The sequence below is a fragment of the Rana temporaria genome, chromosome 4, assembly GCF_905171775.1.
Source record: "Rana temporaria chromosome 4, aRanTem1.1, whole genome shotgun sequence".
Taxonomy (NCBI): Eukaryota; Metazoa; Chordata; class Amphibia; order Anura; family Ranidae; genus Rana; species Rana temporaria.
Genome location: NC_053492.1, coordinates 273,749,316 through 273,776,729, shown reverse-complemented (window position 1 = coordinate 273,776,729; position 27,414 = coordinate 273,749,316). Strand labels below are relative to the sequence as shown.

Below are 27,414 nucleotides of genomic sequence, written 5' to 3'. Positions count from 1 at the left end.
CCCCGCTAGCAGCCGAAAAAGGGTTAAAAGCGCTGCTGCAGGCGCTATGTTTATCGCTATAGTGCCTGTAAAGTGCCTCAGTATGAAAAGGGTCTTATAGTTTTAGATATGAACAGTCATACATCCTTCAACCCTAATTGGAGAATAGCCACCATCCCTACTAGAGGATTTATTCATTATAGCCAAGGCAGTTGATGGAGTATTGTTTAACCCCTAGATCCCATATAGGAAAAAAAATATTACTATACTTCAAGAATCTTTGCGTGGAGATATTTATTATTATTATTATTATTAATACATTTAACCTTATGGACTCCTAGTTCTTCTATATATCTTGAGGTCTTAATATTTGGCTTACACAGGGGGATTTACATCTAAGCCAGTGTTGGCAGTGTATATATGGTAATTATTTAGTCTTGATATTCGTAGATCTTAGCTTAGTTTATGTCTTAGTGTATATTGAGAAATAAAGTATATTTTTTATTATTATATCCATCTTGGTGTGTGTGTGTATATAGAAAAACTGTTTTGAAGGTTTGAGAGTTTATGCCAGGATTTTTTTATTGAGGAATTTGTAGATTTAAGCAGGTATTGGAGCCTTCATTTAAGTGAACTTGCATCTTCGCCCTGTATATAGAGCTAGACTGCATGTCAAAATTAGTCTTATAAACTGTTAAACTTGTATGCATATCTCAATTTTCCTGCAAAAGTCAGGCTTGGCCCTTTTAAAGCGTTTTTCTTTTTGGCCCCTTAAAGCCATATTAAACTTTTAAATATTCCAACTCTTACAGATTGTTTTCTTTACAAAGCAGCCACAGCTTCATTATAAATGCCTGGACCATGCCAGCCTATGCAGGGAAGAAGCCTTGATCTTTGTGTGGAAACTCTGGTCTTTCTACAATGGTCCAACATGCTGTCTGAAGGTTCAGACCATTAACTCTGCAATCATCAAATCTCATAAACCACAAGGTCGAGTCATGTTTTTACTGCCTCTCAACTGCCCTTCAACTGCCCCCCCAATAGCTGCAAAAGCAGCAGGCAGGGGTATACACAAGCTCCAACATGATGCTGTGCTTTACAGCCACAGCAGGTATTATACCCTGTTTTACGTTCTGTGGGCACGATCATGAGCTGGATACGACCTATTCAAGTGAATGGGACCTTGTCTCTGTGTGAAAGGGAGGCGTGACAGTCTGTGCCACCAGTGGCTGAATGATGAACTAAATGGTCTGCATGTGTGAAAGGGGTCTTAATGTGACCAAAAAGGTGGTTCAGGAGGTGAAAAACTGGGCTAAGCAAAGCTTGTAGCTTGTTTATCAGTAGCCAGCCCACAGCCCTGCATAATGATTTCTGGATTGACAGCACCACCTCTGTTACTGAGATCCTCCCACTATGAACTGCAGTGCCTGGAAAGGGGGATGTGTGACACAAATGAAGGAAGAGTTGTCTCAGTTATATAAGGCAAATTACGTTTTTTTTTTTTTCTTTACTTTATGAGATTTGTACTTTACATAGTAACTAGATTTGCTGCTTATGTAGACTGCCATACAGGAGACTTTAGTTGTACTTTAAAATGTTTTAGATGAGAACATGAAGATTTAACTGGGTATACAGTATATAAAAAAAAAGGATTGATAATAATGACTTCTCACTGACAAATTGCCCCAGACGCATAATGGATTTGTGACAAACATTTATTGCAGTGTTGGTACAATCCCATTACCTTCAGAAATATTTTACTAAAAGCATGCTTACATTAGAGCTGGATAAAACAGTTGTGTTTTGGTGAATTACAGAAAAGACATTGAAAATGCTGACATTTTTGCAATGTGCTGTCTAGCCAGTTTAAAACACACATTACATTTATTACTGAGCTGGTGCTGTGTATCCAAGGATGTCACTTTAGTTGGCATATCCAATAAGGCAGAGCATTGATGTACAGTAACTTTAAGCAACAAAATGAATTGTACATGTTACCATATGAGAGCAATTAGACTTATGAAAGTAAACCTATGCTGAGAGAATGACAATGGCTGCCGCTACTGGGATTTCCTGAAAAAGTTGCTTGCTTGGCTGTCATGCTGGTCCTGTAGCTCTACTACTCTATTCACTCTGACGGCGACCCTTGTGGTAAAACACTGCATGCAGGGTGGTGTGAACCAGACCCTATGGTCAGTGATCTGGAACAAGTAGGCAGCATGTAAGGTCGAATGAAGCCAGAACACCCCATAGTTATCCTGGTTCAGTGACTCAGAAAGTGGTGGAGCCACAGGGTCAGCACCATAGTCAAATAACTAATGTTTTCAGAAATAAGTGAGCAATGGCAAGCCATATTTTTTTCTTGATAAATTTCCTTAAACACAATTGTTGAGTTGGGTGGCATGGCTTATTGCACAATGCAGATAACTTTGACTTTTTAAATATGGACTGTACAATGATTTTTATATAAACCTAGAGTAACAAAACAAAAACAAAAAAGTTTTTGCCCATAATGACCAATCAATAGTTATATTCCCTGGGAGCATTAACTAAGGAATCTGACTGGTCACTCTAGGCAACAATACAGATTTATTTTATTTTTTATTTTATACAGTTTTTATTTTCTAGCCCTGGTGTTGGACAAAGTCATATTTAGCTGCTTTGAATCATGTTAAACCAAAGTAAAAGCGTGGAAAAACAAGGATATAATTTACTTGGCAACTGGAAGATACAAAAAGTCATATAAACCTAACATATTACAAAAATTCAAGGAATTGATAATGCCACCAACAGTCTAAATGATTGCAGATGCGCCTGGGCTAAAGACCAGAGGCAGTTGGCAGTGCACCAGTAGGAATGTAATTTATTTCATTATTCTCAAGTAGCTTTAATTAGGAAATCACATAATTTTGTAAGATGGGGATCTTCAGTGAAAACTACATGGTGATTTTTTTTTTTTACTAAAATAAAAAAATATTGGCAATATACCACATGAAGACATGTGCAAAAGTAAACTTTGAGGTAATATCACCTTTCCCAACGTTTTCTTACCCTCTGATTATGCACTCAAGAATAAATGTGCTGGCAAAATGATGACTCCAGGTGTTTCCGAGTCTGCCGGTGGTTGGTATTTCTTGCATCCTTGTCAAACCTTTTTTTTTTTTTTTCATGCTCCTGCTTTTGAGCCCCTTCTTGTGACAGTACCTGGTAAAACCTTTTCTCTATGCACAAAACAGAGATAATGGACAAACAGATGCCACTGATACCTTAATAGGTGACAAATGCTTGACCTTAGGCAACTCTTACACGTGGCTCTTCTTCTGTTTCTTGGCTTAAGCTGGTATATGTTACTGAGGGCTCAAGTTGTGCGCTAGCTGGCAGTTCTACAACAGGTCCTGAGGGGTTGCGAAATTGCTTATACACTCGCGGATCCTGGGCCACATAGGTCGTTGTGGAGAAATACAGCAACAGTCCCAGCAGAATTGTGCCCAAGGACAGAAGATAAAGTCCTGAAAACTGAACATTCAGAAAAACAATATTGTGAGCAGTCGGTACAAATTCAAAGTGTTCAAATGCATGTTTTTAATGCAACATTAGAAGTGTCATGTTACACACTTGGTAAGTGCCTTTTCATCAGCCTAAGTGCCGATTCACACTACAGCGACATGAAAGTTGGCACGACTTTGCGAGGCAACTTCAAGTCGCCTCCAGGACAGGCAACTTTGCCAGTGGCCAATCAAACAATAATCCGCTCTGTGGGAGGGAGGGGTTTGCCTGAGAAAACTATTTTCTCTTTCTGTAAAGTTGCTTCAGTTAAGACACTGATCCGACTTTGGAGGCAACTTCCATTGAAATCAATGGGTACAAGTCGCCTAAAAGTCGCCTTGAAGTAGTACAGGAACCTTTTCCGAAGTCGAAACGACTTCAGTAGTGTACATTAAGACGGCACTCATTCACTTTAATGTAATTTCTCATGTCGCCTGACTTGGGGCGACACAAGTCAGATCCCAAGTCGCGGTAGTGTGAACGGGCACTTATAGTGTAATTGGTATTCAACAGCTCTAATGTAAATGATGTGCTTCTTTCACTTAATTGAATGCAGTACTGTGGTTTGTTGGTTATCCCTGCTGCATTTTAGAGTGGAGATTGGATGCACCAACCTCAGCATGAAGCTTCTAAGTAGAGCATTTGGTTGGTATTCCAGATGGTGGACAAATGTTCTGCAACATGTTTAAAGGGAATTCATCAGGATATAAATATGGGAGCTGACCCAGGCTTTACTACCCAATGACAGTGGCCTGTTCACATTGATGCATGAGTTATGCTGTGTTGGCATACGTTGCAATAAGGCAGCACATTTGTTTGAATGCATCACAGTGCATTCCCTTAAAGAAACGTGGATGATTGTTTCAAGTCTATGACCCACTGCCATCAGCCTTTGAAGTCTGCACTTTAAAAAAAAATCAGACAGCGGTGTACTGTGTCCTTACATTACCTCTTGGCTTTTGATTTACTGTTGCTAATAGAGCTATTCAACTGTCTTTCTTTTTTTGTAGGGCTAAATATCCTGCTTGATTTCCTTTCTTCTGTCACCAATACCTGTGTGATTATTTCTGTATTTTTACATTTACATTTTTTTCTGTATTATGCATGCATGTATAATATGTAACCACTTCAGCTCTGGGTGATTTACCCCGCTTCATGACCAGGCCATGCTTCCATATTTTGCAATACGGCACTGCGTTATTTTAATTGACAATTGCTTGGTCATATGACACTGTACCCAATTTTAATGCATGCCCTTTTTTTCCCACAGATAGAGCTTTCTTTTGGTGGTATTTGATCACCTCTGCAGTTTTTATTTTTTGCGCTATAAACAAAAACATTTACAAGTTTGAAAAAACTATTTTTTACTTTCTGCTATAAAACATTTTCAATAAAATTTTAAAGATAATCAAATTTCTTAATCAATTTAGGCCAATATGCTTTATGCTACATATTTTTGGTGAAATACATCCCAATAAGCGTATATTGATCTAGTAATGGTGGCGATAAGTGACTTATAGTGGGACTGCAATATTGTGGCAGACAAATCGGACACTAAAACTTTTGACATGTTTGGGGGACCAGTGACACGAATACAGTGATCTCTCTTCCCATGACAGCTGTACGAGGTGATGTTTCCCGTACTAGCTGTCACTTTTTGAAGACAGCATGGCTGTGCAGGGCTCCGTGCACAGGGCCACATCATTCATTCACAGAGCTTTGTGTTTGAATAAACTACAAGTCCCAACATCCTTTGGGGGCTGTCAGGTTGTAGTTCTCAATGAACTACCAGGGCACTGTTGAGCGCTCTGTAGTTCATTGAGTTTTCCTGTCAGTGTGAAACTGCCTGCCCGTATGGGGCAGAGAGATCACATGGATAGATCTGCAGGAGACCTGCATGGCATCAGAGATCTGCTGATAACTAGTGCAATGCTTTTCAGGCTCCAAAAAAAGCTTGGTGATTTATTTATTTTTTAAAGTGTACGCAGTAATGATGTACCATGGGTAGTGTCAATTACATTTTTACAAAAAAAAATTTTTTTTCTCCCAGACTAGTTGTATTTTACCAAGGAAGGGGGCGAGCATGCTGACCCCCAGACAGAACGGCTCAGATGATGGTGGAAGCTTACTAAGGAGGAACAGGAAGTGAGAAATTCCGACAAAGAAAAAAACATTTAGAAGGGAAATCGAAGGAAATGGTAAGTGAACCAACAATGCACTAGCTTAAAGGAACCTATTTTAGAAAAAAAAAAAAAAAACCTTTACAACCCCTTTAAGTGGATGGATTGCCCTATGCTGTTGTGCGAGAAATGTACAAAAGCGCATGAAAAAAACATGCTAAAGAATAGTTTTAGAGACAAGTGGTTTGCTGTAAGACAGATATTTAACAGATGATTTGTCTGATGTAAAAATCCTATATAACTTGAAATATGCAACAAGTTTACAAGCTAATTAATTAATAATTATTACACATATTAATTATTACACATTAATGTGACAACAGAATTAAATAGGTTAGTGAAACTGAGGTTCTCGTTGAAAGAATATTTAAACTGACTGTTCAGGAAATTTCACCAGTTCTACACCCAAACCTGCCACTACGAGGGTTTTTTTAAAATGGGAGTACTCAAAGAGTAGCACTTTACTGCATTTATTGCCTTCGCCATCCACATAGTCACTGTTAATGCCAGTATGTTTTTCCTGGTTGCAATGTTCTGTTACAAATGTGTACCATCTGTTGGCCTAAATAGCATGTAAATGTACCTTTGACATCACCAGATGGCAGATTTAAATGACTGCTGTAATCAGGGTCAATCGCTAAGGAAAAGTTCATGGTTGTTCTTTTGAGGTCATTTGCACCTAGATCTGGATATTTGGCCTTTGTATACCATTCTTTAAAATCTCCTAAACTACCCATCTGTTGCTAAAGCCCATATTTTGCTTTGACTACTGTTCAGTTTGCTGTTGGTATGCCCCAGAATATGATTTCATAGCAGAACTAAAGTTTCAGCTGGATGTCCCTCCCCTGTCACCTTTCTTCTCTTGGTGTCAGGAAAGCTTATCAGAAGTAATTCATGCTCATAACAGAGGAACGGGAACGGGACAAGTACACACTATGGAGGGATATGCTCTGTTCATATTTCAGGTCTGACATTTACAACCACTTTAAAGAGGAACTTCACCCCCTGTTTCTTTCCTATTACCCCTCTTGTCTGCTATGCTAGGCTCTCACATGAAAAAATACTCGCCTGCCCAGCAAATCCAGTGTTGTCCTGCTGTGATCCCCTGATCTGTTGCCACACCTCAGGTCCCACGCCACCATCTTCTCTGATGTCATCTCGAGTTGGCTTTCTCCTTCGGGTTCTGCAGTCAGCCCACGATGATAGGAGGCCACTGTGAGAGTCTCCACCCTTGTAGCCTACTGCATTATCCTTGTCACATATCTCAGGAGGCCTCCTGAGATTTGTGACAAGGATATAAAGCAGGAGGCTGCAGAGGCAGGTTATTTTTGCCAAGGTGAGAATGGCAGCTGGGCTGTACAAAGAAAAGTAAACAAAGTGTGTGTGTGGGTGGGGGGGGGGGGGTTAAAATGGATCTGGGGAGTGGAGATCTGCTTTAAACTTCACCACCAATATGTTTTATGCCAGGGTACAGGTATTTTATTTCTCAATTTGCAGAATGGCAAGTCTGGAGTGAACATCAAATCTCAGGGAAAGAAAAAAAGATTACTTCAGCATTTATTACAGGACAGAGCACTTTAATATTCTTCTACCTGTAAGTGTACTGCCATCTTTGGGGTACAGATCCCTATAGTGGCTATACCCCAGAACATGCTAGGGAGCCCAGTTTAACATAATGTTTATTTAGGCTGCAAGGTCTAGCCTGATGTTGTACAGTACAGTTTATTTGTTGGTTATTCTTGCCCGCCCCTCATTTCGATATCTCATAGGTAGAATAGTTTTTTTTTTCTTACCATAAAACCCCCTAGGTTATGAGCAGATTGTTTCCCTCTAATTTAATTCACTGCTTTCTACAACTGTACTCTCTAGCATGTGCAAGGGTATAGCTGCTAGAGGGAGTAGATTCTTTTTTGCATAGCATCCAAACCTCATAAAGGCTGCAGTATACTCCCAGTCAGAGGTGAAGCTTGTGGGCCCTGATTCAAAAGTTGATCTGGCCCCCCCCCCCCACTACCACTGGCCGCTTCCACCGCATGCCAAGATACTCCCAGTGGACTTCTATATATGAGGAAACTCTGAGGACCCAGCCTGGGCCACTGACTTGCAGCTTTACATACAAGCCCACCGCTTTCACCCAGCAGCTCAGAGTGTGGCCTGCCTGCCCACACCTTGTGTGCACATGCATGGTTGAGCAGGCTGGGTAAGGAGGGGCTGTACTGGACATGGCTGGGAAACTGAGCAGAGAGTGTGCAACTGGGGGAAAGGGCTTGCCCGGTCTCCCTGTGTAGGTAAAACCTAGGTCTGGGCCCTCTGAGTTTACTGAATTTCTTATGCAGGGTAAGGCAGCAAGTGCTTTTTCCCAGTGACACAGAGAAACACAGGGGTAGGCAACCTTTGAGAGGTGGAATTCTACTTGAACAACCTGAAAGAGATTAAAGATCGCTGGGGTTCGGCGCCCCCTTTTTTATAAAATAAATTAACTGGCAAGCCCTAACTAAATAGTAAGGACATTTTTGATAAATTATAATTAAACCAATGTCACTGTAAATATATAAACTTGGCCACCTTAAGATCGGACATCGTGTCAGGAGGGCAGTGGACGGTGTGTGGATGGTGTCAGTAGGGCAGTGGATGGTGTCAGTCAGTCAGAGCAGTGGGTGGTATCAGTAGAGCAGAGGATGGTGTCAATAGAACAGAGGTTGATATCAAATTTTTTATTTAGCTGCCCTGTTGAGGGGCCTACTCTAAATGGATCTCTGATGTCTAATTTTTGGGATAGAGAAAAGAGCCCTCCATCTCTATCTCTGCAGCCTCAGCTGCACAGAATGAATGAACAGGAATAGCTCTGTACAGAGCTTCCTGTTCACAGACTATAGTAAACATGCTTCCATTTATGAATGAACACGGTGAGTGATCATTCTGCATTCATACAGAAAAGGGAGGGGTCGGGAATTGACATATTTCCAGACTTTCCCCTGCTCTGCATCCCCCCTACTCACAGCAGCCAGATGAAGAGGAGAGGAAGTCGGCAGCACTGAGGGGGATTGTAGGGGAGCACTCAAGTTGGCCTGAGCAGCAAAAAAGGGGGAACCTGGACAGGAGGAGCTGCAGGGGTGGCATTTACTGGAACCGATCTCCTTTCCTCCGGGCAGGAGGGAAAGAAGGAGAAGCCAGATTTCAGTTTCTACAAGAGGGAAAGGGGATATATTCTAGTAAATGCTGCCCTCACACCTGCGTAAGTTTGACAAGGAAGGGATGAAATCTACCTGTTACCTGCCCCCGGGGTAGATCGCAATCCATGTGTTGCTGACCCCCCCCCCCCCAGTGTAAAACTTAATGTAATAAGGAGGTCACATGCCACACGCTACCAGTAGAAGAATATTAAAATGAAGTGTTCTTCAGTACCAGAGATAGGTATTTTACTGTAAGAAAAAATCCTATTTTCTGTACATGATGGCAATTAGCTCATCTCTAGTGCTGAATCATTTACTTAAATTGCTACACGTGTGTCCAGTGAGGCAAAAGTATACTTAGATTATATACATAAGTGTGGCAAGTTTAGGTTTAGCTGCACTGGATCAAGGACTGATATACCGTATATACTCGAGTATAAGCTGAGTTTTTCAGCACATTTTTTGGTGCTGAAAATGCCCCCCTCGGCTCATACACGAGTCACCTTTTTGCGCCTGATCTCCTGGACTTTGGGGACCTGGTACTTGGCACACATATAGCCCCACTCTTCCTCTACAAGTGTGCAAAGTTTGTTGTCCAGTGGACCTACCGCCGGGGAGCACCGATTTTTTCAAAGTCGGGCACCCCTTCCATAGACTCCTATGTTAAACGGTAATTTCTCTGGTAAATTTGGGGACCCGGTACTGGCCGGTCGTAGGTCTCCTTGGTACACATGTAGCCCCATTTTTCTTCTACAAGTGTGCAAAGTTTGCTGTCTGGGGGACCTACGGTCGGGGGAGCACCGATTTATTTTTTTCAAAGCCGGGCACCCCTTCTATATACTCCCATGTTAAACATAAGTCTAGTCATGGGCAGAGTGAGGCATGGGCACAGTGAGGCATGCACATGGACACAGCGAGGCATGCACATGGACACCCTAGGCCAGTGATGGCAAACCTCGGCACCCCAGATGTTTTGGAACTACATTTCCCATGATGCTCAACTACACTGCAGAGTGCATGAACATCATGGGAAACGTAGTTCCAAAACATCTGGGGTGCCGAGGTTCGCCATCACTGCCCTAGGCTTATAATCGAGTCAATACATTTTCCCATTTTTTTGTGGTAAAATTGGGTGCCTCGGCTTATATTTGGGTCGGCTTATACTCGAGTATATACAGTAATATAATATAATAAATACTGTATGACATACAACACATTTCCTATAATGTATAGTACCTATCACATGTTTTTTTTTTGCCTGAAACAATCTTCTTTTGAAATGACTCTTAAGACTGTAAGGTGGGCCTCAGCTGTGTGGTCTGCTATTCCGTCTAATAAAACACTTTTTTTTATTTTTTACATAAATGGTATGTAACAATTATATGCAAAGTCAACTGTTGCACAGCTTATAATGTAGATAAATCTCAGTGATACATGAGACTTTGGTGAAAAGTTTGAAAACCGGGGCTGTAGTCAGGATATAAACACTAGGTCACCCAGGCCATAAGCTGCAGTAATTGATACAATAGATACATTATAACCGTGAAAGTGTCTAAACAATTCATTTGTCAGAACAGAGTAAGTTAAAACATTCCTTCAACTTATTACAGCATGAAAATTTAATTTGTCACAAAGGAACTTTGTTAATCAACAGCCTTTTAAACTTGAAAGTTTCACTCATGAGAACTGTTAACCGCTGTTGAACATTTTTCTATCATTGGTTTTTAGAATGAGAGTGAAATAAAGGAGTCTTTTATGCATTTTTTTTTTGGCATGAGAGTTTTTTTTCTCCATCATTTTGTGCCCAGCAGCAGCCTTCATTGTCGGAGAACACACTCAGATTGTGTTTTCATACTTCCATTTCTCCCTCCCTATGCCACTAGCAGATTAATGGCTCTATGACAGAATATTGTAGAGATTTGTCTGTTCTTTGTGCATAAATAAGCTTGTAGTCTGTTGCAGGTATGAGGCAATAATGGACTTCCTGCTATTTTTATAGGGCAATTTAATACTATAAGATATACTGCTGTAAAGGAGTAGGTTAGGACACAGGGATTCCATATCCTTGCTTCTTTCACACATACAACTTTCAGTATATGTTTCAACTTAGAAATGTAACACCTTTTTTAACTTGCAAAAAAAATAAAACAACAAGATTATGTTCTATCGAAATATGTTAACGAAAACTGCTTTCTCTTTCTTTTGGTGATTTGGTGAACATTAAGTAAAGATTTGGGCACGTTTTGCCTAGAGATAGATTTTAAAGTAATTGTAAAGTTTTGTTTTGTTTTCCTATAAAAATAACAAACATGTTATACTTACCTGCTCTGTTGGATTTGCACAGAGCAGCCCCAATCCTCCTCTTCTCTGGGCCTTCTTCTGTGATCCTGGCCTCTCCCTCCTGTTGAGTGCCTCCACAGCAAGCAGCTTGCTATGGGGGCACCCGAGCCAAGTCCTGTGTCCTGATTGGCTAGCTGACTGTGTCTCAGCCAATCAGGAGGGAGAATCTCGGATGGCTGAGACACTCGTGGACAACGCTGGACAGAAAGGGATCTCAGGTAAGTGTTAGGGGGGCTGCTACACACAGAAGGCTTTTTTATCTTAATGCATAGAATGCTTTAAGATAAAAAAAACGTTCTGCCTTTACAACCGATTTAACTGTGCCTAAGCAGTACCCTGAAAAGCTGAAAAAAAATCTTAAATTGCTCCTGAAAAATGGCAGTACACTTTATGGCACATGACTGTACCTAGACACTCCTTACTGTACCTATTAGCTGTATACTGTATCTACAGTGTAAGATCATCTAAGGCACTGCTGCCTCTGACTGCTGCTCACCATTTTCATAACTATGGAGAAAGCTGTACTAAGAACCTGCAGTGCAAAGATCTCCCTGATGCTGCTATATTCATTCTGTAGAATGAAGCCTGTCTGAATAATCTGATCTGGTAATAAATATGGGTGATCATGCTATGCCTCCTTTTTTTGCTTATCTTAGGATGAATAACACATTCACATAATACCTAGGGCACCTGGCGTTTATTTAATTGTGAGTATTTATAATTATACATGTTCTGGGGATATATGTTTATTTGAAAAGAGGACGATAAACACATTGAGTAATTTATATAATGTTTATTTATCCTTCAGATTCACATTAGTCTGGTTCACCCTATACTGCCCTGAGCTTACTTTAAAGCACACATATAGGGAATAGCTTTTCCAAACCAATTGCCTCCCTTGCAGGATAAAAAAAATGTATAACCTGGACAGACAAGGAGATTTTATTGACATAAATGGAGTGCATATTCAATATTAAAACCTTCATACATACTGCTGTTTGTTTTGACACAGTTTGCTTCTGGTAGTAATATATTTCCTGATGAAGCCAAATATAGTGAAACATGTCGAAGCTGCTACTTGAAACTAAATCGAAGAGACATATTGAACAAACTTGTGCATTTGTGATTATTTGGCCATGAGTGCCTTATGTTTTTAATGGTTTTTATGAACTAATAAAATATGTATTTTTTTATATTATTTTGGTTTTGTGTATGGGCACTTTTAAAATCCTGCTTTTTCAAAGTTTGGTACATACATATCATTTTAGGATGTGATGGTGCTGGATTTCCCACTACCGAGTCTTTTTGTTTGTATTTTGTGTACTACATCTAGCCAAGTAATACAAGTCTCACAGAGATTCTAACACTTGCCCGTCTATTGAAAATAAAAAAGTGTGTGACATACATCCAAATAGGATGTATATTGGTTAAGTATTATTAATCTTAATTCTGATCATTAACCCACTCCCCCCCCCCCCATCCTTTTTCACCCATTGTCCTTGACCTGCACTCGATTTAATCATTGTGTTAGCATAAAGCATGGGTCTTCAAACTATGGCCCTCCAGTTGTTCAGGAACTACAATTCCCATCATGCCTAGTCATGTCTGTGAATGTCAGAGGTTTACAATGCCTCATGGGATGTGTAGTTCTGCAACAGCTGGAGGGCCGTAGTTTGAGGATCCCTGGCTTAAAGAATAGCCTAAGCTAAAAGCCCCAAATACTTACCAAAACGCATTGTCATATGATTTGCCAAGTATAAAGTCTTCCAACTTCTATATGTTGTAGAGACCAAGGAGGAAAATTGGCTGATAAACTTTATAATGACAGTGAAGCACCCAACTAATGTCTTATTTTTTTATTTTCATTGTGAAATGAATTTCTCAGTCAACCTGGGGTGCCTTGAGGTGACCCCACAGACATATTAAATAGTCAAGATTGTCATCTAAAGTCTGTAAATAATGTATACTTTTAAAACTATGGCTTTAGGACAAATTCCTTCCACTTTCCATAAGGAAAAAACATTTGTTGTAATGGTAAACAGCAGGAGTGATATCTACAATCATTTCAAAACTATTGAACTATTAAGCTTTGAGAAGCATTAAAGGCCAGTCGGTTTAAGTGCTGTCAGTTATATGGACAGTATCATGTGTTTTTGTCTTATCGTGAACAGTAAAAATCACCTACATACAATTCAGTTGAAAAGGCAACCAGAATATGTTTCGATACAAAATGAACAAGAATATACTCTGCAACCTTCCTGCAACGTGAGAAACATACAGAGTACATTGTTAAAATAAAAAAGATTCTCAAACTAGAGAAATACTGGACATACAGCACGATTTCAGCAGGCATACCAGTTATACATGAATAGGCTTTACGTTTTCAATCCAAACCATCAACTACTCCTCTGTCTTTTAAATATTAACTTGTATTACCTATTATATGTGGATATTTTGCTCCGAAGCAGCTATTTATATTATGTTCCTTTCCTTTGTTTGTTCACCAGTGTCTTCAAAGGAGAAGAGGATAATGCAGTAATAAACTGAGAGCTTACAGCTCAGCAATGAGCATAAGTGCTGTTATCACTGAATTGGGGACCTTGTTTGTACCTACAAATTGTTCGAAGAAAATAATGCTTCCTTTAGCATGCTTACAGCCAAAGCCGCTGTTTTTTCATAAGCAAAATTTAACTTTTGCAGTTAAGTGCTAAATTTGAGGGCCCTAAGGCCCGCTTCACACTTATACACAATACACAGGAACACACAACGTTCTTTGCAGTAACAATCATATAGACTGGAAGCCCAATACACAGTGTAGAATGTGCTAATGGATCTGCACTGTAGTGCACCACGATGCACATACCATTGTTGTGTGCTGCGTTAAAGGTGCCAGTTTGTTTTTTGTTCTTCCGTCCGGTATTGGCAGAAACCCAAAATGAATGGGCTGCCTCAATGTACATTAACAACCCAAATACCACAAGGTAGTGTCTGTGAGGTGATATAATGCAATAGTGGTGATTATAGAAAAATCTTCTGCGCTAGCCCAATAAATTAAAGGAAACTACAATAAGGGAAGAAGTGGTATAAAAAGAGTGTGAAATTGCTGCTCAAATCTAAAAGTGTACAAATCACTAAATCAGAAATAACATAAAAAAAATGATGAGCGCAGTCTCAAAACCACCTACTGCGCATAAGGGATATACGCTAAACAAGAAATATATGTACCTAGTGATGTGTTATCCACAATAATAATGTGCAAATGCAAAGTAAGTGCCAGGTATTGCTATGTGTAAACAGTGAAAAATAGCCAAAACAAAACAGTGGTAAGTTCAATCTAGTGAATACAATCAAAAAAAATCTCAAATGCTTCCATCCATGAATATCAATGCTTAAACTGTAGATCTTCCTGCTATATGGGCTCACAGAGCGCTTACCTCAATACATAAGTATTGTAGCTTTAAATGATGATACAGCAGCTTCCTGAGCAGACTGTGACATCCGTGTCTCCAGATACTGTCAGATGATTAGGAGGTCTTCAGAAAGGTGGAGGCTCACAGTGGGGACAGATATTCATCAAGCATATATGACAAGAAAGAATCCTCTGATGAAGTCATGTGACGTGACGACACGCGTTAGGAAGTACACACGTGACCGGAAGTGACGTCTGTCCGTCCGTGTATGCCGTTTTTATCCCTGTTTGACGTTTTTATGCAGTGTAAGCATATATATTTTTATTAAATCACTTAGCACTTGCTTACTTCACCATGGGAGCCTTTTTCTTTCTTGTCATATCTGTTTGATGAATATCTGTCCCCACTGTTAGCCTCCATCTTCCTGAAGACCTCCTAATCATCTGACAGTATCTGGAGACACGGATGTCACTGTCTGCTCAGGAAGCTGCTGTATCATCATTTAAAGCTACAATACTTATGTATTGAGGTAAGCGCTCTGTGAGCCCATATAGCAGGAAGATCTACAGTTGAAGCATTGATATTCATGGATGGAAGAATTTGAAGAGTTTTATTGATTGTATTGACTAGATTGGACTTACCACTGTTTTGTTTTGGCTATTTTTCACTCTTGTTTGGAGCAGTTTTGTTTGGCACTTACTTTGCATTTGCACTTTATTATTGTGGATAACACATCACTAGGTACATATATTTCTTGTTTAGCGTACAGGCATACCCCACTTTTAAGTACACAATGGGACCAGAGCATGAATGTAAAACGAAAATGTACTTAAAGTGAAACAATACATTTTTTCACTTCTAGGGTGTAGTGGGGGATCAGGGGCTGTAGTGGGGGTGTCAGAAGCTGTAGTTGTTGTCCCAGGGGCTGTAGTGGGGGTGTTAGGGGCACACTGGAACAGGGCGGGCTATGCTCTCGGAGCTTCAGCTCCTTCTACTGTGGCTGCAAAATGTCTGTACAGTACTTGTAAGGCACTTTACATACACTTGCGGGTATGTCCTTACTCGCGAGTGTATGTAAAGTGAGTGTACTTAAAGCGGGGTATGCCTGTATATCACTTATGCGCAGTAGGTGGTTTTGAGACTGTGCTCATTATTTTTTTATATTAATATAATGCAATAGGTACATTTACCAACGTTTCCATTACTATTTTATAGCTTTCTGCATTTGGTTATGTTTTTTTTCTTAAAGGAGTTGTAAAGTCAGAAGGTTTTTTTATCTTAATGTATTCTATGCATTAAGATAAAAAAGCCTTCTGTGTGCAGCAGCCACCCTCAGCCCCCTAATATTTACCTGAGCCCCCTCTCTGTCCAGTGATGTCCACGAGTGTCTCTGCCATTCCCTCCTAATTGTCTGAGACACACTAAAGGCTTCCGCTGCTGTCAAAGTCAATTAGCCAATCAGGAGACAGACAGAGCAGGGCCAAACCACAGCTTCATGTCTGAATAGACACAGGGAGCTGCAGCTCAGGTTGGGTGCCCCCATAGCAAGCTGCTTGCTATGGGGGCACTCAATATGAGGGAGGGTCCAGGAGCACAGAAAAGGCACACATAAAGAGGAGAATCCGGGATTCTCTGTGCAAAACCACTGCATTTTGTTAGTTATTTTTACAGAAACAAAACAGACTTCACAATCACGTTAAAGTGTATGTAATCCCAAGAACAGAAATTCAGTATATTTCAGCATATCTGTTCTTAGATGTGGTGGTCACTTTAGTTTTATGGGTTTGTTTGGTTGTTTTTGGGCTTTATTTTCACCTGGTAAACTGGCCAGTAGCAGTAGCACACACCATCTTATCTTTGGCTGACAACACTCATTCATTGCTTCCTTTAGAGGCGCAATGTTGTCGCCCTAAGACAGGAAAATGGAAGGGGAGTTGGTGTTCTGTGGTGAACTGGGCAGGGCTGATTATACTACCCGAGATACCATTACACAGCAAATGGGAATTTGCACTTATGAAATGGATATAACACACTATTGATTGTATTTTTAAGCAATCTGAACGTGAAGAAGTTCATTGTTTAGGATTTACATACACTTTAATTTCCTTTCTTTTATGGTTTAGGTTACATACTGCTTTCTATAGAAAAGGGTTAACATGCTGTGTCACTAACTGGAGGGGTGCATGCAAGTACTCTCTGCTCTGTTCCTGCCTTTTCTGCTTGGGGTAGCTACTTCCTGCCAGTTCTCCTATTTGAAAAGACATTTGGTTCCACCTTGGTTGGTTCTTTCTGTTGCCTAGAGTAACCTGGTCACCACCAGTCTTGAATCTCTGCTATCAGCAGCTTGTTTGTGACTAAATAAGTTGCCTCTGGTAAAAAAAAAAAAAAAAAAAAAAAAAAAGTGCAACTAATCCAATGCACAAAAGGAACCGTCCAGCTGGATCAAGTCTCTCCAGCTAATGCTCCACTAACAGTTCTGGGTGGCTTACAGTGTTCCTCCTCAGGAAATTGACTTGACTGAGATAATTGCCCCCCTGCTTGAATCAATACACACCTTGGAGTCTTCTTTAGCTCCGTCATGTATGGATCCCTCCTCTGCCTTATTCAGAGAGGAGTTTGCTACAGTTATGCAGTGGTAACTGTTTGCTGACTCTGGGCTCATATGGCAGGGTTCAGGTAAAGTTCCCCCAAAGTGCTGCCAAGGGATGACTGACCCTTTTAAAGCGGGGGTCCACACAAAAAGGGAACCTCCGCTGTCCGGATTCCCCCCCCTCTGGTGTCACATTTGGCACCTTTCAAGGGGGAGGGGGAGCAGATACCTGTCTAAGACAGGTATTTGCACCCATTTCCGGGCATAGATCCCTGCATTATTTGCTGGAGTCTACACCACGTCCTCCCCCCCGCTGTCTTCTGGGAGACACACAGGTCCCAGAAGACAGCAGGGACCAGTGGCGTTGCGTATGCGCAGTAGAGAACCAGGAAGTGAAGCCGCAAGGTTTCACATCCTGATTCCCTTACTGAAAATGGCGGCAGCATCATCTGAGAGCCGAGGCAGAGATCGGCTTCGGGTGCCGACATCGCGGGCGCACTGGACAGGTAAGTGTCCTTATTTTAAAAGTCAGCAGCTGCAGTATTTGTAGCTGCTGACTTTAAAAAATTGGCGGACTTCCGCTTTTTAGATGCAATAATAATGTCCTAGTGAAGTTGATGCAGCCATAGGGAAAAGCATTTCTACATGTGAAGACCCAAGCGTAGTCTTCAATCTTCCAGAAATTACAAGCCAGAATCTGCTCTCCATAAAGAAAGGTTGTCACCTCATGACAAAAACAAGGATTGCTGGGAGAGGAAAGGGTTATATGGGCTGTCCTAACAACGTTGTTTGCCAGTGTTTTCACCGGAAGTTGACAGACCGCATGTAACGCACGGTCATAAGTTAAAAGAGCCTGTATCCTGTAGTGTCCAGTTAAAAAACAGGATTTTTGTGCTTACTGTACAGTATACTGTATGTTTCTTGCAGTTCATTAAAGGACACACGTCCCAGCCCTCTGTTTGTGATCTACTCATAAGACCGTAAGAAAGCTATTCTACAAAACGGCATTATACCTGGCTAGCCATGGCTTTCTTGTTTGCCAGTGTTTAATTTTTCCTGAAGGTAATAGCATAAAGCAATTCAATCTGAATAACTGTTTCCTGTATCCCTAAATTAACTCCAAGAGACATATTATTACAAAATCGAGTTTTCTCAATAATGAGCTAGGAACTGAAATAAAGGGAACTTTTTTTTACTAGTTGGGATTGGTTCAGAAAGAATATCACTTGTTACCCATAATGTGTAAAAAATTGCAATGCCCAAATGTTCTTTAGCCTTATGTCAGGAGTGCAATATGTACTTGAGGTCATCAATCCTTTTTTTTTTTTTTTCCTTTAAACAATACTCTTTATTTATGTATAGAGGTCATCAATCTTGATTGATGAAAGTCAGCAAAAGGGATCCTTGACTGTACAAATAATTTAACCACACCTCAGTGCGTTTTCTTTTATATATAATTTATTAAATAAATGAAAATCATATTGCTTTGTATCTAAGTCTATTGCTATTTTCACACACAGTCTATGTCCTAAATTGCATTGATATTGGGAGAACATATTTTATATCTTAAATACTTTATGCTCTACACATGTCTGTTTTGATCCAAAAATAGCTTTATTAGTGATCATACCAGGTTATATTCCCATTCGAAATGCATGACTTGTGGTTGCGGACTATGCATATAGCCCACAAACTCATATTAAAGAAATGGATATAAAAAACCCTACCAAGAATCGCTCAGTGGATCGTTGCGATCAATTATAACTTAAGGGAGGAATTGGCATATAAGCATATAAACAAATTTCGGAAAATTTGGTTTAGACGGCTGGACTCCAATCTGTCTGCGTAACTAGAGAACTATATAATTTATTGATATGAAGAACTACAAGGCTTGTTCAATTTAATCTGGAAACTGCATGAATAATTTCCGATAGCAGTGTGTTTTTTTCCCTTTTTTTTTTTTTTAGGTTTGTTTGTGTTTTTTTTTTTTTTATGTTTTTGCTTAGTTGTAAGTTATAAATATTTTCTCAAGAAAAAATATATGATTAAAAAAAAAAAAGTAGTGCTTGCACCCACCTTATAATGGAATAAGAAGAGGCCACAGAAAAATGTGTAGAGTTCTGCTGTTAACACGGAGAGGTTGATTGCAGTAGCACTGGTTTTCTTTATAACAAAAGGCATGAAACTATACAGGCCAAACATGCAGGCTGTGAATCCCACATAGAGGAGTCCTGTGAAATAAATAGGAGGAATACCATTTTCAATTATTTTATTATTGTCATTTATTTCCAATGTATTTATTTTTCTCATACAAGGTTTTTTATTAAGAACAAAGGAAATATATCCAAAATATTACCATGTATAAGGCATCCGTACATTTTTGTACATATTTTATTATATCTTTTCATGTGACAACACTGAAGAAATGACACTTTAACACAATGTAAAGTAGTGAGTGTACAGCTTGTATAACAGTGTAAATTTGCTGTCCCCTCAAAATAACTCAACACACAGCCATTAATGTCTAAACCGCTGGGCATCAAAAGTGAGTACACCCCTAAGTGAAAATGTCCAAAGTGTCAATATTTTGTGTGGCCACCATTATTTTCCAGCACTGCCTTGACCCTCTTGGGCATGGCGTTCACCAGAGGGTCAAGGCAGAGAGTCCTCTTCCACTCCTCCATGACGACATCACGGAGCTGGTGGATGTTAGAGACCTTGCGCTCCTCCACCTTCTGTTTGAGGATGCCCCACAGATGCTCAATAGCAGGGGTAGGCAACCTTAAGGAACCTGAATAACATGGCAGAAGTCAAAGATCAATGGGCCCAGTTTCACCACCTGACACACAGCAGTTGTGGGTTTAAATCAGGTGGTGAGAAGGCAACATATCGCCTTCTCACCGACTGAAAAATACACTGGGATCACTTTTCAGAGGCGCAGCAGTTCCTGCTGCACTTGTAAATGAGCCCTTAGTTGCATTTGGCAGCGGTGCCATTAGGGCTCGTTTAAATGTAAAGATAAGAAAAAAAATATCCCAGAGTTGAGTTTTATTGTAGTTGTAGTAATAATCATATACCATGTTTGTGGAAAAAAGCTTAGAGCCTGTTCAAAAGGGCAGCATCATTTAATATGCCCAGTACAGCTGTTTTTGCTCCTAAATATGCTGCGCTGTCATTAAAATGGCTGCAAAGCTGGTGATTTATACTTTAAATCCCAGTCTAGACACATATAAATACATATACGCCTAGGTTCACATTGGAGCGATTTGTGAGATTAAATCGCATGACAAGTCACAGCCTATTGGGGGCAATGGCACTGTTCCAATCGGTGCGACATCGATTTTGTGGTGCCGCACTGATTTTCAAAAGTAGTTCCTGCACTACTTTTGCAGATTTCAGGTGCGATTTCTATAGACATCTGTGCATGAAGCCCAGAGATGTCTATCAAGTAGTACCTGAAATCACGCTGACCTTGCTACTTTGAAATCGCGCTACTTCAAGTGAAGTAGCGCGATTTCAAAGTAGCATCAATGTGAACCAGGGATTAATACAAGATCTTATTTTGCATGCATTTTGTTGAGATATTGTATATGCGCACATATAAACAACATTGTAATTTAAGGAGTGAAAAAGATCTATGAATTTCAATGTGATTTATTTCCTGCCATTATACAGACTAGTTTAAGGAAACAAATTAAAATTCTTGCTCTATTAAGTAGTAGCTTAGGCAGACTTGGATATATGCTTGTGGAGACAATTTACTGATATCTAATTTGTGTGTTTTATGCATAGTTTGCTCTAGGCAATTTTATTTTACGAGTATTATACAGTGAAGTATTTGTGTTTTTATGGTCATTGCTGTTAATAGTCTCTGTATTCTTGTGGTTGCCGCTAGAGGAAAGAAAGTGTCATCCTGTGTGATTTTAATTTCTGCACACGGGTCTCCTCCTGGTGCAGTTCTCTGTCTATGATAATAGTGCAGTAAATGTTATATAAGCCAGTAGGTGGAGAGCTCATTTAGGAAATTTTATGAAGCAGCTCCAGCTCTGATAAATGGCAGGGACTCTGCTCATTGTTTAGCTAGGCATTATAATGACAAAATTGAAATGCCTTACCTACTTGCCAGTCCCAAGGTACCCTTAACAACTCCTTGTGTTCCATTATTGCTCTGAAAGAGAATATATTGTTTTTATAGACATGTTACAACAACTCAATTTAAAATAGGGCACATCAAACAGAATAGAAAGAAGGAATGTCCATTATTTTACTGGTACACTGGAACTGGAGACATTTTGATAAGGGGACAAAATGTCAGGAGCACACTAAGAGACATACATTTAAAGGAGCTTGGCTTGTGGTGTTGCAAAGAGGTAATATTCTTGGTGCTTTAGACCATAAAACCACTTGTACTAAAGAAAATGGTATTTTATGATAAGGAGATCAATGTCATCTTACACATGCCTTGTCTGATTAAATGTATGTAATATATATATGCAAATATCAGTGAACAACCTGGGGGGTATGGCCATTCTCTCCTTGGAGGTTGCCCAGATTTGAGTGGCCTTACCTCTAGGAAGAGCGATCCAGATTTGGTCTAAGGGATAGATTTATGAATTGGGTGGATATACAGTAGGGAAAATTTATTATTTGATCCCCCTGCAGATTTTGTAAGTTTGCCCACTTGCAAAGAAATGAAGGGTCTATCATTTTTATCATAGGTGCATTTTAAATGATAGAGACCAAAAATCCTGAAAAAACACATGATACAAATGTTATAAATTGAGTTGCAGTTTAGTGAGGGAACAATCTGGGGCTTAGCCTGAGCTTAATCTCCTAAACCTTCCCCAGTCAGGAGGGATGTTTAGGAGTATTCTAATTGGTCGACACCGTTACATGAGTGGCGCTGACCAATCAGGACCCATGCAGCCTGTCCTCTCATCGGAGATAAAAGACGCATGAATGCCGAGGGGATTTCTAAGCCCCGGAGCCGTGAGGCGGTTAATGCAGGGATTAGAACTAGAGATCGCCACACTGCAGGTCTGGGGGGGGGGGGGGGGTCTTGTGTAAGTTTACCTATATAGATTTTTCTGTAAAGGTGAACTTACTCTTTAAGGCTTCTTGGCTGTTGCTTGACAACTCAAAGTTTCAGCTCCCTCCATAAATTATTTATAGGATTAAGATCTGGAGACTGGCTAGGCCACTCCATGATTTTAATGTGCTTCTTCTTGAACCACTCCTTTGTTGCCTTGGTTGTATGTTTTGGGTCATTGTCATGCTGGAAGACCCATCTACGACCCATCTTCAGTGTACTGGCGGAGGGGAGGTTCTCGTCCATGATTTTACAATATTTGGCCCCTCAATGCGGCAAAGCCGGCCTGTACCTCTGTGCCTGTGTAGGGATGGTGTTGTTGGGGTCATAGTCAGCAATTTTCTTCCTCCAAACACAGCAAGTCGAGTTAATGCCAAAGTGCTAAATTTTTTGACTTCAGATGGGCCTGTACATGTGCCTTCCTGAGGAGGGGGATCTTGCGGGCACTGCAGGATTTTAATCCATGGCAGCGTATTATGTTACCAATGGTTTGTTTGGTGACTTTGGTCCCAACTGCCTTGAGATCATTCACAAGCTCCTACCGTGTAGTTATGGTTCAATCCCTCACTTTTCTTATTCTTCTAATCATCATTACCCCATGAGGCAATCTCTTGAATGGAGCTCCAGACCGAGGGAGATTCATGGCATTTCTTCCATTCGCGAATAATCGCTCAAACAGTTGTCTCTTTCTCACCAAGCTTCTTGCTGATGGTCTTGTAGTCCATTCCAGCCTTGTGCAGGTCTTCGGTCTTGCCCATGATGATGAGGTTTGAATGAAAGAAAGATTCTATGGACAGGTATATTTTATACACATAATGAGTTGTCGCTAGGAGCACCTTCTTAAATTGACAGGACTAATCTGTGTACCACATGAGCACATATTGTAGCCATTCTGTGGGAGCCAGAATTATTGTTGGTTGGTAGGGGATCAAATACTTATTTTACTCACTCAACTGCAACTCAATTTTTAACATTTGTATCATGTGTTTTTTTTTTCTGGAATTTTGGTTGATATTCTTTTGTCTCTATCATTTAAAATACACCTAGGATAGAAATTAAAACCCCCTAATTTCTTTGTAAATGGGCAAACTTACAAATTCTGCAGGGGATCAAATACAATTATTTTCCCCACTGTCCTAATGCCGCCCCCCAGGGCTCAACTCTGTATAAGTAACAATCTCTCAGTAGCCTTCCATCTATGGAGGGGCACATTGCAGGGGTGCCCTCTGTTGCCCCTGCTGTTTGCCCTGGCAGTGGAACCCCTGACCATTATGACCTGTAGATCTAATGAAATTGTAGGGTTTTGCAGAGGTAAAACAGAAGAGAAAATATTCTTATATATGGATGACACCCTGCTGTACTTTAGAGATACTGCTGGTTCCTTGCAGGTCCTGATGTTCCTAATTAATAGATTCAGAGATTTTTCTCAGTTTTAGTATAAACTGGACCAAATCAGTCATTATGCCCTGAATTCAGTCGTTTATCCTTCGCCAGGATGTGCCCAGCAGATACTGGTGGCTTTCTCCTTTAGATATCTTTCAGGTAATAGTCTCTCCTGACCCCACACAATACCTTAACTTAAATTTAGTTCTCCTGTTGGACAGCTACGATTATGTAGTATAATGTTGAACCCTTAATGGTTCAGTACTACTTATAAGCCTTAATCAGTGCCCACATGTGCTCATAAAAAATAATAAAACATGGAATGTTTAATGGTTAAATCTCATTTCTTTATCGTTACATCACGGGACACAGAGCGGCATTCATTACTATATGGGTTATATGGAGTACCTTCAGGTGATAGACACTGGCAATCTCAAACAGGAAATGCCCCTCCCTATATAACCCCCTCCCATAGGAGGAGTACCTCAGTTTTTACGCCAGTGTCTTAGGTGTTAGTCATGGTTTAGCTTGCCTCCGCATCCTTGGGATTAGGTGAGCTAACCGGTTCTGTCCAAAAAAGCCTCAGCGCTAAAGTGGTCAGTAACCGGACCCCAAACCCTTGGGGTATAGCCCATAATGCTTTTCTTTTTAGAGAGCTGGACCCTGGGCCCAGAACTTAGAAAACCTTTGGGTGCCTAATGTTTTCTGTTGCCAGGGTGCTATATGGGCCCAGGACAGTGGATCCTTCATAGGAACCCAGGGCCTGAAGGTCTAGACATCCCCACCGAGATGGGGGAAGATTGGGCCTCTTGCTTGGCAAAGTCCTGCGGCATGGAGCAGGTAAGTGAGGGGAAAACTTGCGGAACTTGGTTCTTAGCAGGTTTTTTCTGGGGGGTCACAGGGGACATGCCTAAAGTTATGCACTGCATCTGGCAAACTAGTCACATATCATAAAGATAGGATGGCTCTATATGTATTATTCCCCATAAGATGTGACCTCCCTTGTAGTGTTGGAAAAGCATTGAGTGGGGCCTGTGTGATATAAAAGTATATGTGTGTGTCAGAGAGCTGTGCTTACCTGCAAGCCTCCAGGCGATGCTCCATTCAGTCTTCCTCCTCAGAGCCTGCAAAGCAGGCAAAACGCTGACCTCCTCGTGGTTCCAGGCTGCAGGCTGCAGTTTGCTGGAGCTGAGAGGTCCCTTCCCCCAACCCCCCCCCCTGTCGGGAGGGGCATTTCCTGTTTGAGATTGCTGGGGGGGAAGGGCGGGTCAGTGGCTTAAGGAAGGGGCGGCCCTTCCTTGTTTGGGGGAGGAAAGACCAGAGCGGCAGCACGGGGCGCCGAGGACACACAGTGGCCAGAAAGAATATTGCAGTCTTCAGAAGACTGTTTTCAAGCCTAGGAATAGGCTGTTTCTTTTCCATCTCATAGTTTTTCTTGCAATACTACTCAGGGGGACAGAATGTTTTTTCTTTCCTAGATTGAAAAAAAAAAAAAAAAAGTGTCATCTGGGGGAGAGGAAGCATTTTTTATCCCCCAAACAGGTGTTTGGGCATTTAACTATTTATAGTCCCAGGTACCAATAAGCTAGCAGGTGTACCTCGGTATTGTACCATGGCATCCGGGTCAGAGGGTACAAGAGGTGGGGATTCCCCCAGAGAGTCTGAGGTCTCGGACAAAGCTATGCCGCTGCTTTCCCCACAGGGAGCCTTGGGGCCATCGGGATCTGGGGCTGGAGCTGACGCGGGTCAGTCCAACCCTAAGATGGTCACGGAGGAGGTATTACTCACCTCTTTAAAAGAGATGCAGAAAAGCATGGGAAAAATGATAGCCGCAGCTATGCGGGGCAGTAAGCGGAATAGATCTCCGTCGCCCGAGCGCGGACCCTCAGAAGAGGAGGTCCTTTCCTCAGGGGAATTGGACGACCTCTTGGACAAGGACCAAGTAGGTTCAGGGATCGAAGATCCGGATACAGAGGAGTCTGGGGCAGTCTCCCTGAGGGAGAGCTGGTGGATTCAAGGATTGTCGGACTTGGTCCATAAGGCATTCAACTTGCCAGTACCAGATCTCCAGGTATCGACGGTTTCAGCTTTGGGCTCACTGAGGGCGCCTCAAAGCAATGCTGTGTTTCCGATCCATCCTCTATTAGAGGGAGTTTTGTTCCAAGATTGGAACAAGCCAGATAAGATCTTCTTACCACCTAAAAGATTCTCTGTCCTATATCCTATGGAAGATAAATTTTCCAAAAAATGGGCTACTCCTGCAGTGGACGCAGCCATCTCATGTGTTAACAAATCGTTAACATGCCCTGTAGAAAACATACAGGTGTTCAAGGATCCAGTTGATAAGCGCTTGGAAGCACTACTTAAGAACTCCTTCACTACTGCAGGGGCAGTAGTACAGCCAGCTGTGGCTGCGATTGGGGTCGCTCAAGCATTATCGGATCAATTTAAGCAGATGCTTAAACTTATTCCTGCCCAGCAGGCAGAAGAATTTTCGGATGTCCCTAAGGCCATATGTTTTACGGTAGACACAATCAGGGATTCTATCCAGCAAGCGTCACGTTTATCGTTATCCCTTATCCATATGAGAAGACTCTCATGGTAAAAAAGCTGGGAGGCTGAGCCCCCATGCAAGAAGCTCCTGGTAGGGTTCCCCTTCCATGAAGGACGACTCTTCGGAGAAGACCTAGATAAATACATTCAGACCATTTCAAAACGGCAAGAGTACTCTCTTGCCAACTAAGAAGAAGTATCAGGGGCCTGCGTTTAAACGACAGTATTCCCCTGGGCAGGGGCCCTCTAATGCCAAGCAGTATCGACGGCCTCCTGCAAAAGCAAACTTCGGCTTCAACAGCAAGTCACAAGGACAGGCTGCTAGAGGCAGAAAGCAGTGGTTTCGCAAACCAGCAAAACCAGCCCCCAAGCCAACCTTATGAAGGGGCGCCCCCACCCACGAAGGTGGGGGGAAGGCTGCGACTCTTTTCAGAGATTTGGGAAGCCAGCATTCCCGACGAGTGGGTACGGTCTTCCGTGGCCACAGGCTACAAATTAGATTTCCTAAGGTTTCCTCCTCCTCATTTCCAGGAGTCAAGGATTCCAAACGATCCGGAGAAGGGAGCCGCATTAAGATCGGCATTAGATCATCTACTTTCCTAGGAGGTAATAGTAGAGGTACCAGTCCTGGAACAGGGGCTGGGTTTCTACTCCAACCTATTCATCATCCCAAAGTCCAATGGAGATGTCAGGCCAATTTTGGACCTAAAGATGGTAAATGCATACCTAAAGGTCCGCTCATTTCGGATGGAATCCGTGCGGTCAGCAGCTGCCACACTCCAAAAGGACGACTTCATGGCGTCCATAGACATAAAGGATGCCTACCTTCATGTTCCAATTTATCAGCCACATCAAAGATACCTACGCTTTATGGTGGCTTCGCGTCATTTCCAATTCGTGGCGCTTCCCTTCGGGTTGGCTACGGCCCCCCGGGTGTTCAAAGCTAAGGATCCAAGGGGTCACGATCCTAGCATACCTGGACGACCTCCTAGTCATAGACCACTCGTCTCCCGGCTTGGAGCGAGCAGTGGCCCTCACGGTCCAATACCTCGAGAGGTTCGGCTGGGTCCTAAATCGAGAAAAGTCAGCTTTCCTGCCCACAAGGCAGTTGGAATATCTCGGCATGAGATTAGACACAGAACAACAAAGAGTGTTCCTACCTCTGAGGAAG

The 27,414-nt window shown here is 41.4% G+C and overlaps 1 protein-coding gene across 2 annotated transcripts in view; it reads right to left on the bottom strand.

Moving 5' to 3' along the window:
* Positions 1-1,676: 1,676 nt before the first annotated feature.
* Positions 1,677-27,414, bottom strand: part of SLC35F1 (solute carrier family 35 member F1) — a 454,222-nt gene continuing 428,484 nt past the window's right edge. For both annotated transcript variants that reach the window (XM_040350310.1, XM_040350309.1), the window contains exons 6-8: positions 21,334-21,386; positions 19,295-19,449; positions 1,677-3,495 (exon numbers count right to left, since the gene is read on the bottom strand). In XM_040350310.1, the coding sequence (XP_040206244.1) occupies positions 3,271-3,495; positions 19,295-19,449; positions 21,334-21,386 (433 nt within the window). In that variant the 3' untranslated portion in view covers positions 1,677-3,270. The remainder of the gene's footprint in view (positions 3,496-19,294; positions 19,450-21,333; positions 21,387-27,414) is intronic.